Source organism: Larimichthys crocea, chromosome I (genome assembly GCF_000972845.2).
Source record: "Larimichthys crocea isolate SSNF chromosome I, L_crocea_2.0, whole genome shotgun sequence".
Classification (NCBI taxonomy): Eukaryota; Metazoa; Chordata; class Actinopteri; family Sciaenidae; genus Larimichthys; species Larimichthys crocea.
In genome coordinates this window covers 36,013,549-36,025,902 of record NC_040011.1, presented here as the reverse complement: position 1 = coordinate 36,025,902, position 12,354 = coordinate 36,013,549, and the positions used below count along the sequence as shown (strand labels likewise).

At 39.6% G+C, this 12,354-nt stretch overlaps 4 protein-coding genes across 4 annotated transcripts; 2 read left to right on the top strand and 2 right to left on the bottom strand.

Moving 5' to 3' along the window:
* The first annotated feature begins 602 nt into the window (after nucleotides 1-602).
* On the top strand, nucleotides 603-2,435 carry LOC113747075 (toll-like receptor 2). Its single transcript, XM_027285253.1, has 2 exons — nucleotides 603-624; nucleotides 928-2,435. Exon 2 carries the CDS (start codon nucleotides 949-951, stop codon nucleotides 2,281-2,283), a length of 1,335 nt encoding a protein of 444 aa, XP_027141054.1. The 5' UTR covers nucleotides 603-624; nucleotides 928-948; the 3' UTR covers nucleotides 2,284-2,435.
* A 3,053-nt stretch (nucleotides 2,436-5,488) lies between these two features.
* On the top strand, nucleotides 5,489-8,104 carry LOC109136927 (moesin/ezrin/radixin homolog 1). Its single transcript, XM_019253730.2, has 8 exons — nucleotides 5,489-5,670; nucleotides 5,753-5,964; nucleotides 6,059-6,330; nucleotides 6,412-6,536; nucleotides 6,691-6,804; nucleotides 6,994-7,161; nucleotides 7,728-7,878; nucleotides 8,026-8,104. Exons 3-8 carry the CDS (start codon nucleotides 6,312-6,314, stop codon nucleotides 8,082-8,084), a joined length of 636 nt encoding a protein of 211 aa, XP_019109275.1. The 5' UTR covers nucleotides 5,489-5,670; nucleotides 5,753-5,964; nucleotides 6,059-6,311; the 3' UTR covers nucleotides 8,085-8,104.
* A 24-nt stretch (nucleotides 8,105-8,128) lies between these two features.
* LOC104927058 (probable UDP-sugar transporter protein SLC35A4) lies at nucleotides 8,129-9,771 on the bottom strand. The gene has a single exon (XM_010741051.3). The coding sequence runs from the start codon at nucleotides 9,528-9,530 to the stop codon at nucleotides 8,553-8,555; it is 978 nt and encodes a 325-aa protein (XP_010739353.3). The 5' UTR covers nucleotides 9,531-9,771; the 3' UTR covers nucleotides 8,129-8,552.
* A 153-nt stretch (nucleotides 9,772-9,924) lies between these two features.
* On the bottom strand, nucleotides 9,925-12,050 carry LOC113747176 (SLC35A4 upstream open reading frame protein-like). Its single transcript, XM_027285953.1, has 3 exons — nucleotides 11,973-12,050; nucleotides 11,556-11,654; nucleotides 9,925-10,293 (listed from the first exon to the last, which is right to left on the bottom strand). The coding sequence occupies exons 1-3, from the start codon at nucleotides 11,985-11,987 to the stop codon at nucleotides 10,096-10,098; spliced, it is 312 nt and encodes a 103-aa protein (XP_027141754.1). The 5' UTR covers nucleotides 11,988-12,050; the 3' UTR covers nucleotides 9,925-10,095.
* Nucleotides 12,051-12,354: the final 304 nt, after the last annotated feature.

The window sequence follows — 12,354 nt, the reverse complement described above, 5'->3', positions numbered from 1 at the left end:
ATGCAAAGTAAAACTACTCATTCTGTACAAACATGTCCGTCATTGTTTTTTCTTTTAATCATGATGTTTTCTGGATTATTATTACTGCTGCATTAGTTTTTGTTTATTGATGTAATTGTTTAATGTTGAGCTCATTTTAAACTACGTTATATTCTTTTTGCTAGTTTAATCTACAGCAAATGCATCACACTGTAAGATCACCATGTGTTTGTAAGCATGTATCCAGTGAATCGTTGGGTTTCTAGTAATCCATAATACTTTATATAGCATAGTAGTTTATTCAGCTAGAGTAGGAGGATTTTTTATTATTTTTTTAAACCATTTACTTATATTTTTATATAATAGCTATTGTTGTTTAATTTGGTGAAGAAGTGCTAATTCCTCTTTCTCTCCATGGTGATGATGATTGTTTTGGGGGAATTTAGCCATGCATAGAGGAAGTATTCTTTACCCTGGGACAGGGGTCTTCCTCTTTGCTTAATGGTGCATTAGCAAAAGGGAAGGGAAGTGGGATCACCTGTAACAGAAAAATCGGAAGTCAGGCGAGAATAAAGATGCTGAACTTGAAGGGGCCAACAGTTCTTGCAACGAATGGTCAACATCTGCACCAGAGCTGACTAAAGGGTAAGTGTTTGACTTGAATGATGATTTTTTTGGGAACAATTGTAGCTATAGATTTTTGGAGATGATGATAGAACTTATCACACACACACCCTGGTCACAAACTGTTTAAACTTCTCCCCTCTGATAGGCATTACAGAGCTCTGTACGCCAAACCAGGAGTTTCAAACAGTTTAAATTGGAGTTGAGACAATAATAGAACTCATATGTACAAAAATTATAATGAAAAAAAAAACAATCTTTTTCAGGACCTGCTAAAACAATGATATATAAAATGTTCTCCTCTCTGGATCTTGACATTTTTAGGTGTTGGTCATCCTGCCGATCATGACACCGAATCAGAGACTGATTCTGCTCTTGCTTTTGGGACTCACTGTCACTTCAGGAACGGGCACTTCTCTTTGCACTCACGAGGTTATGACTCGTTGTGTGTGCAATGGTATGGATATCTTCAACCTCGAAAATATGTTGTCTCTCAGGTTTTCAGAGCTGGAGCTGAGAGATAGCAAACTAGATGGCTTTGAATTACCCATCGATCTGGAGATGTTTTCCTACTTAATTCAGATAAATAAACTAACTTTCACCAATGTCACAATGTCCTTTTCATTCATCGGTGCAGTCTTCCATTTTCTGCCCTCGATATTGAATGAAATTAACATAATTTCCTCCACTCTGAAAGATGTCAAACCTTTACAATATCCAGAATCACTTGATGCATCTAAAATTAAAGCCCTTCTACTGGAAAACACAACAGTGGACCCTTCTCTCCTCCAGCCCTCCTTCGAGGCTTTCCACCGCTGGTTGTTTGGTTCCCTGAAATCTCTAGGTCTTGTCCATTCTGGCCTGGTTGAGATTGACTGCAACTGGGCTCAAAGAGTACAAAACCTGAGTCATCTGGATCTTTCGGATAACCCCATCTCTTACACTAGCCTGCAGAATATCTCACAATGCTCCTCGCTTTCATTCAAGTCCCTAAAATCTCTTCATCTGAGAAACAGCAGTCTCACCTCCCTCCAATCTCTTTGCACGCCCTTGAGCCTCACCCCTGCCCTCACCCAACTTGATGTCAGCAGGAACAATTTCACCGTCCTCAACTATCCACACTGCCTCCACATGAAGCCGCTCAGGATGCTCAATCTTTCCCACTCGGAGATCACAGAGGTTAACTCGTTGTTCTCTGAATCTCTGGAAGAACTGGATCTTAGTTATAATTCTCTCGAAGTCTTCAATAACCAACTGCAGACCCTAAAGAGGCTAGATTTGTCTCATAATCACCTCATACGTCTCCCGTCTCTGGATAGCCTGTCTCATCTCCAGGATCTAAAGGTGGACAGTAACCAGCTTACCATCTTAATACAGGAGACAACGAATTTGAGCACACTGGAGCAGCTGGATAGTCTCTATGCAGGGAGGAACCCTTATCAGTGTGACTGTGCCCTAAAAGAAACCATCATCTTCCTGAACAGCACAGACAGTGTGTCTGTGGAGGATTACCCTGAAGACTTTCTGTGTGCCACACCAGTGGCCCAGCAGGGGACTCAGATAATGAATTTGTCTTTTGAAGCTTGTATGAATTCGACCAATGACGCACAGCAGCACAGCTCTCCTCTCTGTTTGACACTCTTTGTCGTTCCGTTGACATGCATGATTTATTCTTGTTAATGTTTGCTGCAGACAGCAACCTTGCATCCACTTTCTAATGAATGAACCTACTAATGCCTTTACTATTGGGTTTTAAACTAGTTACTAAACCTTATAGATTATAAGTGATCAAGTTGCTGATTTATTATAAACGTATTACCAACATTTTTAGCTGCACTGTTACCAAAAACACCGTATTACCAACATTTTTAGCTGCACTGTTACCAAAAACACCAGGAAAAGGGATTTTCACAACCAGGCAATCCAAAATTTGCTGTCAAAACAGTAAAATAAAGTTTTCTTACAACTTCTTCTTTTTAATAGATGCCATTAGAAGTCGGTTCCCTTGTGGGCAATAAAATGGGAAGTAGAGGATACATTTGTTCCTAATAAGACTGATTTTATTTCACTATTTCTGAATTTTTCCATCTTTGTGTATCTACATGACTTAATGTAAATGTAAATGTGTTACGTCAGTCTGATCTCTTTCTGCTGCGTATTCGAAAATAAAGACATAACCTGAAAAGATGTTTGAAGGAAATGATTTCAGAATTATTACTGCTCATTCATAAACTCAGTTCTTACCTTTCTGTCCATCTATGTAACCCTGTTCCCAAACTAGGGGTCTTTGCTTTAGGGGTTGCTGCTGATTTTATTTTAATTGTATGTGGTTGATTTGCCCATTGGGGATCTTCCTGGTTAATTAAAGAGCTTTTGCTGGAGGAGGAAATGCTTTGAAACAGTACCAAAACATTAGTTACAACACTGGTTTCCAACCAGGTCCTGATCCCCACTAGGGGTTGCCAAAGCTTTCCAGAGGGTTACAAGGCCTCTTTGATTTTAAAGGGTGTAAGGAAACGGTTTAACGTCAACTACTGTTCAATATGTATTTGACAGAATTTGTCAAAAAGAAAAAAGTCTCTTAAGAATGTGTGGTTGTTAAAACTTATCAACATAATACAAAGTATGGCATAAAAAGTTCCTAAAATGAAATATTGAAATATTCATAGGAAATAATCTGTTCATCCAAATCACTAATTTTACACAAACTTCCTGCAGTTATTGTGCTCACTCTTGGGGCTATTTGTACAGTTTGTAGGGTTGTTTTGTACTCTTATTGTTATTCATTCAATATATGAAATATCCATAAAATATGTCTTAGTGAGGGCACCCCCATTTACTCAATGAAAGAAAAGGGGTCCCTTAAGGAAACCCACTGACCCAGACCGGTGAAAGTAGATTCTGGTTCATTAATATTTTAGCGCAGGGTAATGAAATCCAGGTGGCTGAACCAGTGGCCATGTTGCACACATGCACGGGATGGCTTATGTGAACATGAACGCACCTGTAAGTACCTTATTTTTTATAACCACATTAGAGTGTAAAGACAGGGTGAAAAGATACATTTTGGGGAAATAAGACTGGCTTCTTAGATTTTTATCATTTTTGACAAATGTCCATGTTTCTCCAGTTAAGTGAGGAAGCTGAAACAGTAAGAGTAGGAGTTGTGCTTACTACAATCCCAGGTAAAGCAAAGACAAAAATGCCAAATCTGTTAATTAATCACCTATATTGCTGCTGCGGATTTGTGTTTAAATGTGTGTTTGTGTTTTTTATAATGCACAGAGGGTAAAGATTGTGTAGCTATTGGTGAAGAAGGACGCATTTTGAACTACAGATCAGGAAAAGATGAGGTAAAATAAAACAAAACATTTAAATTCACTCACTGCTTCAACGTGAAACAATTTGGTCATGGAAAGCTCTCACTGCTGTTTTCCAATTAGGAAGCAAAGTCCTTCAACTTCGACCAAGTTGTGACTGTTGACAACATACAGGTACAAATGAGCTTCTAACATCTGATTTACATAAATGTGACTTTTTAATTACTTAGCCTCTTTACAGCTTTTCATCACCAAATACTGGCAAGTCTGGAAACTAAAAGTCTGAATATAAACCTGCAGGGTTTGCACACTGGGCTCCTGCAGCCTCTCACTGAATCTACATCCAGTGGTTATAATGGAGCGCTGCTGATAAGTGGAGCCTCCACAGAGAAGATTAGCACTCTGATCGACGCTACTATTGTCAAACAGGTGGAGTCCCAAAACAAAAGTACACTTAATAAAGGCAAATTTAATCTTATATCACTACTAATCATACTCTTGATACTGTGTCAGGTTTTGGCAAATCTGTTTAGTCGTGTGTTGTCACAAGGGAAAGAGGAGTCGTTCATCTCTGTGTCGTTCCTCCAGGTTTGTCTTTCTATTTAAAAAAGAATAACCATGAATCATATTAGTCACAGTATGGTGCAGGATAACTTCTGATGTTTGTCAATGTCAGTTTTATCCAGATGGCAGTGCTGTGGATCTCCTCAGCCCCAACAGACAGACTCTAAAACTTGTGAGACACCCCGTCCTTGGAACGTGAGTCCAGACAATCACTGCCATATCAAAAAAGATACAATTAAAAAAATGAATACGTATTGAAATGGGTCATTTAAGTGTTAAGTTAATCTTTTTTTTCTCAGTCTTGTAGGAGGTTTATGTGAAGTGTGTGTGTGTTCAGCAGAAGAAGCCTATACTCAGTATGAAACATGCAGAGAGACGCTGAAGGCCAATTCAGGCTCTATTTCCAACAGGTAGATCAAATAAACTCTGACCGTGTAATTCATTAACAGAATAACTTTGAATGGATCAATTACAGTCATTTGTCACAACAGAGCTAAGTGTCTTATTGCTGCATGAGTGATCCGATCACAGGTCACGTAACCTGCGCTTTATAAATGAATGTTGTTATTGTCTCGACATGTTCATGGCGTGTGCTTCCCACAGATGCAGTTCCTTGTTCTCAGTGGCTGTTGAGTGGAAACTTCATCCAGAGGAGGTGGAGTCAGAGGTCTGCCGCAGCAGACTGCAGCTGTTCAGCCTGGCAGGAGGAGCCAGCAGGACTGACCTCAGAGGGTCAGTCACATACACTGAGCTATCTATTACATGATCCAGAGGAGCTAAAAATGACATCGTAATGTTCAGCTGAGTGTTACAGCACTATCAGTCACATTACATAAAATCTGGACTGATTACTTGGCTCTCACAAGGCATGCATGACCATCAGAGTATCTCAGTCTTATTGACAACTTATTAACATTTACATCTGCAGACGTGATAGATTTTTATAGTTGAGGAATCTTTTATGAAGGACTTTATAAAGTTTTACAACTTCAGATGCCATTTTTAAGAAGTTATGTTGTTGAACTCTAAATGGTAATCCACTCCAGAGTCAGCCCACTGGTGAAGGTTGTGGACCAAACCCAATGTGAAGCCCCAACTAGCGACAAGCTCCTCCATTTCCTCCTAAATGATGCCTTAACAGGAAACAGTAAGACGGTCCTTATCTACTGCATCCACCCTCAAGGTAAGTAGTGGTCCACTGGGTCCACAAACACCAACTTAACCAGAATCCTCTATGCATAACATTAACTCTCTTTATCCATTAGGTCTTCTAGATGACGAGACCCCCTCTGCCTTAGCTTTGGCTCAGAAAGCTAGAAGTTTGGTAACTAAGGCCACTGCTGAGCGTTGGTGTCCGAGGGCAACAGAGCAAGAGATCAGGGATAACATCATGGAGCTGAGAACCAGAATGATGTCAGAGGGGGAAAATGAAGTTCAGGACACCTACAGGCTGGCAGAGCTGACCCAGAATCTGCAGGTAATTCATTAAAGGAGCCTAATACTGGAATAGTAGTTTGTATTGAAACTAAATGAGTTTACAGCTGAAATGAATTCTGTGATCTCTCGAGCAGATTGTGAAAAATCAATCGTGGGAGAAGAGAAGGGAAGAGACAAAGAAGATAAAAGGCAAAATACAGGTTTCTACCAAAATGATTTTCTTTTCTTCATGAAAATGATAAGAAATTATGTGTATTCCAAACATAAGCACCATGTTTTGTATCGATCTGGCAGAGTTGTCGGACCCCAAATAGCAATTGGCACAGCAGTGATCATAGAGAGAGTACAGACACAGTGAAATGTTTACAAGACCAGCTGAAACAAGAAATGGAAGCACATATCCGAGGTAATTTGCTGTGATATGAAACATTTATCAGCTTTTATGTATAGAGACATCAGTAATATTATGTGTTTCTCATATCCACAGAGGGCAAAGGGAATATAGAGAAAGTCCAAGAGAGAGTAGCGAGAATCCAGCAGCTGAGGGAGGCTCTGAGAGAGGAGACACTGAAGAACGGGGTTGCTATGGAGAAATCTGACCTCTGTCAACAAGTAACGCGCTTCATCTAATTTCTGCCATTTTAAATTTAATATTGTACACCTATACGTGTAATTGGATAAAGTGTTTATATCCAATTAAATATATAAATGAGATTTATGTGTGCGAGTGTGGGCAAGCCATTTATTTAGCCAATTTAATGCTCAGTCTCAGTTGGAATACAACAAAGCACAGGAGCGGAGGAGGCAACTTAAGGAGGACCGTGGGAGATTAATTCAAGAGGAGGTGGAGAAGATGGAGAGGGACTTGGCAGAGGAATTGGTGAGATAATGAGATACACTGTTGTTGTTTAACATTATTCAGCTTGTGATCTATCTTAGCTAAGGATGCTGAGTCAGTTTGAATTAATGCAAGGCTGGATTTATGGTGGGCAGGGGAAACCACTGCATTTGCAACTTAATTCTGTTATTCCCTTGCATTTTTTATGGGTTCATCCATTCCTCCTGCTAGACGCAAGGCCCTGAGAGAGAGCTGCTAGTGCTGACCAGAGAGAGGCGGGTCCTGGTGCTGCAGATAGAGGCCCTGCGTGCTGAAGCCCAAGAGGCTGAGAAAGACCTGCAGAATCAATATCACCGACACCAAACAGAGCTGCATTGTCTTAAAGAAGAGAGCCTGCAGGTGTGAGTTTGTTGGATCAGCGAAAGAACAATGATTCAGATAATTATATGTCACATTTCTGGTACAGCGATGTTTGTTTTACCAATAGATGTCCTGTATATGATTAACATACAGGCATTTTCTCTCTGAAATGATGACAAAGCCCTCATCATTCAAGATTAAATAAAAAAATATCCAATCTTGATGCTGTATATTTAAAAATGTTGGACACACTGAATGATGGATATTGATTATGACAAAGTCTGCATGAAGCACTAATGATTGATGTAATGCAGTGCTGACACATCACCCCCAGAGGCCTACTACTGGCTGACTCAGTGCCTCAGGGAGCATTTTGGGTAGACATAACATACATTGACAAGACTATTCATATTTGAGTAGTCCTTGCCAAAATTTTTATCTTAAAAAAAAAAAACAACAGTACCAAATGCACTAAAAATAAACAGGATTTTAGTTCAGGAGATGTTATTATACCATGAGTTTCCTGCTTGATAAAATGTTTACACAAAGAAGCTCCTTCCTGCATCACCCTTATGTTTTCTTGTGTTATCTTTACTGCTCACTAGGTGTTCAGAGTCTTTCGTCAGGTAAGCGAGGAGCAAAGGAAGATGTCAGAGGGCAGATACAGAAGTGTGCTGCTGGAGGCTGTGCAAGATGCCGTTTACTTGTCTGCCCAGAACCAGCAGCTGCAAGCTGAGAACAAACAACTCCGTAAAGGTCAGTGATTGTTGCTTAACCTCTACCAGAGTGGTTGTTTTATTAAAAGGTAGAAGTTAGCCCAAGCTCTGAAGTTAAATGTGACAGGAATGCCGAGAGTCGATTCTTCCTCCAACCAGCATTTAAAAACTCTTTTTCTTTTCACAGCACTGGGAGAGTTGAAGGACACTCTGGCTGTGCGAGGTGATCCTAAGGCTGAACAATGAAGTTCATGAATCAGTGTGCGTGATGTGAATCATGAGAAATAAAACAGTTTTAGACAATTTATTAGTTATCAATAACACACTGTATAACACTTTGATAATTTATTTGATGTTCTTGGCAGAGAATGTAACACAAAATAAAATCACTAAGATGACAATAGCAGCATTTCAGAAATGTTTCACTGAAGATAATAACCTGGACTTTTTATGTATTTTCCTGTAAATCTACTTGTAATAATATTACAGAATGATGAATTAAACTCTAAAAGGTGTCGACCAGGCTGACTGTTCATACATAATACGGTCTATGGTTACAAATCAAATGCATGCGTTGGATTCTGGATGTCAAAAGCTAGAAGGCAGATCGATAAAAGGCAGAAAACGAACATTTGAAACTCAAAAACTGGAACACAGTGGTTTGAGTAGACTTCAATGAGTTCTTTCAGGGCTCAGAGGGCTGTGTGGAGACTGTTATCTGTAATAAAGGTAAGCTGCCAACCCGATCATAGAAACAGGAAGGAGAAAAAGAGGTGTGAGCTGCAGCCCTAAGATGACCCAAGACAACAGAGCATTAACCAGCATGGAGCAGGAAATGACAAACAGTCTGGTGATCCCGCTCCCATGTTTGAGCACCACAGACATGAAGAGTCCATTAGCTGCCTGGCCTGCTATAATCGCCCACACCACCCCGGAGTATCCTTCCAGAAAGCTCTTTTCACTTCCTACAGCGGCAAAGGAGGAGAACCCATTGATGGCCACACCGAACACATAGAGGTAGAGATTCTGCAAGCTAAGGGGCAGCCTCTGGCTCTTCAGCACCCTCTCTGTGTAAACTGCTGCCAGGCCTGAAACAAAGCAGTACACCAGCACAAGGAAAAGCCCCCAAGCTGTGATATGAAGCCTGGGACCTTCCTTAGTTTCAACCCTCTCGGCGTCTCCCAGATCTAGGCTGCTGTAAGTGTGGAACACCCCTGCACACATGAGGAGCCCCAGAGCCAACCACTGTACAGGCCGGAGCCTCTTGCCCAGGCAGAAGGAGTACAGCAGGGCAGTGGAGGCAATTTTCAGGTTAGAGAGGACTTGATACGAGCTTGGATCCATGTAAGCCTGCATGAGAACTACCAGGTTGTTGTTGAGGGCGTAGAGTATGGCAGGGACTGCATAGGGGGCCACGAGGAACAGAGATGGAGGAGCGCTTAAGGCAGCGGTACCTCCAGTTAGAATAAGGGTCGCCAGAGAAATAAGGAGTTTGGCTAACTCAATCATGAGAACACATGATGAGGGGTTGAAAGGGACTTGACCATCTACCTTGGTGAGAGTGATGAGTGGAGCATGAGAGCCATAGATGAGGACCATCAGTCCAAAGAGGACACCCCACTGAATCCTTTTCACCCACTGTCTCCTGATCCTCGCTGGGGAACTGGGCCCCACATTTGGGATCACAATCATCCTGACTGATGCAAAATAAACAATATCTGATTATCTGAATATTCACTATAGTGCAAAAAACTCTTTGCTGTTTTTGGCTGTTTTTGAACTAAACAGCTGTAAATCTCAACAATTTAAATATTATAAAATACTCCAATGGACTATTCTCTATATAACTCTGCATATGTATTATGAGTTGAATAATAAAAAAAGGGTGTATGAAACATTGACAAGAATTACCGCCTGTTTTTTAAATGAGATAACTGCTCCAGGCAGCAAAACCAAGACAAAGTTACGAAATCTGATGGACCAAACATTAAAACCTTGTAGGCACAAAGTCTTACATCATGTTTTGTGTGAGACACAAATGAAAAAGAAACAGAGCAGTATTTAACTCAACCTGAAAACACACATGTAAATAAAAAAAGGTCAGTCTTTTACTTTAAGTCACAAATTCAATTCCAGTCAAACCACAGAAATCTTGAAGGCTGGTCCGTCATGAGCTGCTGACAAGGCAGCAGCTGTGACTGTATTTCTTCCTCTTGTGCCCTGTTATGTCACTGGTAGGAGTAACAGTCAGATCAAATTACTTTGGTCCTTTTTTCAAGTTGTTCATGTAGTCTTTCACGGTCCTTTCAATGTTGGGCACTTGATAGCTCTGTGCCGCGTATATGCCAGTGACTGTTCCCAGCAAGACTCCCAAGATGGCAGAGGAGCGTAGCTTGGCCACCACATAGCCGGCAAAGAATCCCTTCAGAAATGGAGATCCCAAGAATGAGCCTCCCTACAAGAGCAAAAAATATTTTTTTCAGCACAGGAAAAGACACAGATACAGATGGGTAAATAAAATGTAACATTTACAGTACAGTGTAAGAGAACATATTTATAATGATAAAACATTTTTTCAACAATAGAATGAAATGTACTGGACGTTAGGAGTCGATCAGGAGCACTAATTCTGTAACAGAACTACACATAAAAGGATAGAAATAAGCAAAGGAAATAAAATCTATCCATCCATTATCTGTAACTGCTTATCCTCATCAGCCATCCCAGCTGACGTAGGGTGAGAGGCGGGGTAGACCCTGAACAAGTCGCCATCTCATCACAGGGCACAAACAACCATTCACACTCACATTCAAACCTAGGGCCAAATTAGAGTCACCAATTAACCTGTTTAAGTGCATCATGTCTTTGGACTGTGCAAGGAAGCCGGAGACGCAGAACACAGGGAGAACATGCAACCTCCACACAGAAAAGCTCCAGCCGAGGTTCAAAAGTAAAATACTATACAATAAAATATAAAGTAAAAAAAGAATAATATAAAAATACAATATGAATAAAACAGAATATGAAAAATAAGTGTAGCCTACTGTCTAAGTATTTATAAGTATAAGTGTGACAAGGTTGTGTAAAGTAAATACAAGATTTGGAGAGTTATAACTGTATAAATAAATATGAACATAATATATAAATAGGATATTTATGAAGTACATTTTTTAAATTGTTGATAGTAAAAGAAAGAAAGAGTCCTAGCACAGTAGCAGCAGTCATGGTTTGTGGTGCATATTATCCAATCCACTTTATATATAATATTTATAGAGCACGATTTTTAGTAAACACAAGGTTTCCAAAAGTGCTGCACAACAAGATAAAACACAATAAATAACACAACAGAAACACAATAAAAACATGAAGTAGACAATAGAAAGATACACAATAAAATAAAATAAATAAATAAAGCACTACCCGCACAAGATAAAATAAATAAATAAAAAATATGCATGTATACACATTAAATCAACACTCTACATGGTGTCAAAGCCAATGAGAAGAGATGGGTTATTATGCAGACAGCAGGCCTGTTACATTAGTTAAATATAATTAAATTACAGTGTTACAAAAGTTGAAGTATCTACCACATGACATTACATTAAAACCGTCGATATTTATATTTTAAACGACCCCATAAAAACACTTTTCTGCTCATGTGATCAGTAATCAGATATATAAATATATATAAATATATAAATAAAACAAACTTACCTGAGGAAGTCCTGCGGACACTTCGCTCTCCACGCGCCTTTGGATCTCCTCCAGCTGGTTTTTGAGCTGCGTCAGATCTCTCAGCTGTTTCAGAGGGTCCTGAAATAAACAATAATAATATTTAATCATATTTGTGTTAGGAAAAAAGTGATGGCAGCTCTAACTTTAATGTAAACAGATAACACAGAGTTACAGTTACAGCTGAATGGAGACAAACACAGCTCGTTTTCTCCAAGTTTGTCAGACAGACAGATTAACTCAATTTAGCGGCGATCATCGCTCCGTTAACTTCATTTTTTTTTACAGCCAACCGCAGCCGAGAGGATCCGTGTTTTCGTCCTCCTTTGGCAGCTGCTGTCATCTGACCAAACACGTGAGATTAAAACATTTAAAGTCGGAGCACAGCAACTCACTCACCTTGTCATCCGCCATTTTTACTCAGTGCGGTGATCGGTGATCGGCTACTAAGCCTGAGACAGACCAGTTATGTTTAGGCTCGATTAGTTTGGTCTGGGTCCGATAGTATGTTATTATTATTATTATTATTATTATTATTATTATTAGTAGTAGTAGTAGTAGTAGTAGTAGTAGTAGTATCATTATTATCAATATTACTATTATTATTTATACTTATTTATAAGTATTTATAAAGTTATTGGGGTATATAAGAGTAGTATTAGTAAGAGTAGAGCAGTTCTGTCTTTACTGCCATATTTATAGTTATACTGATAATTCTGTTTATACTGTGCCATATTTCCTTACTGACACTGTTGGACTGTTGTTTCTGTTTATATTGTTC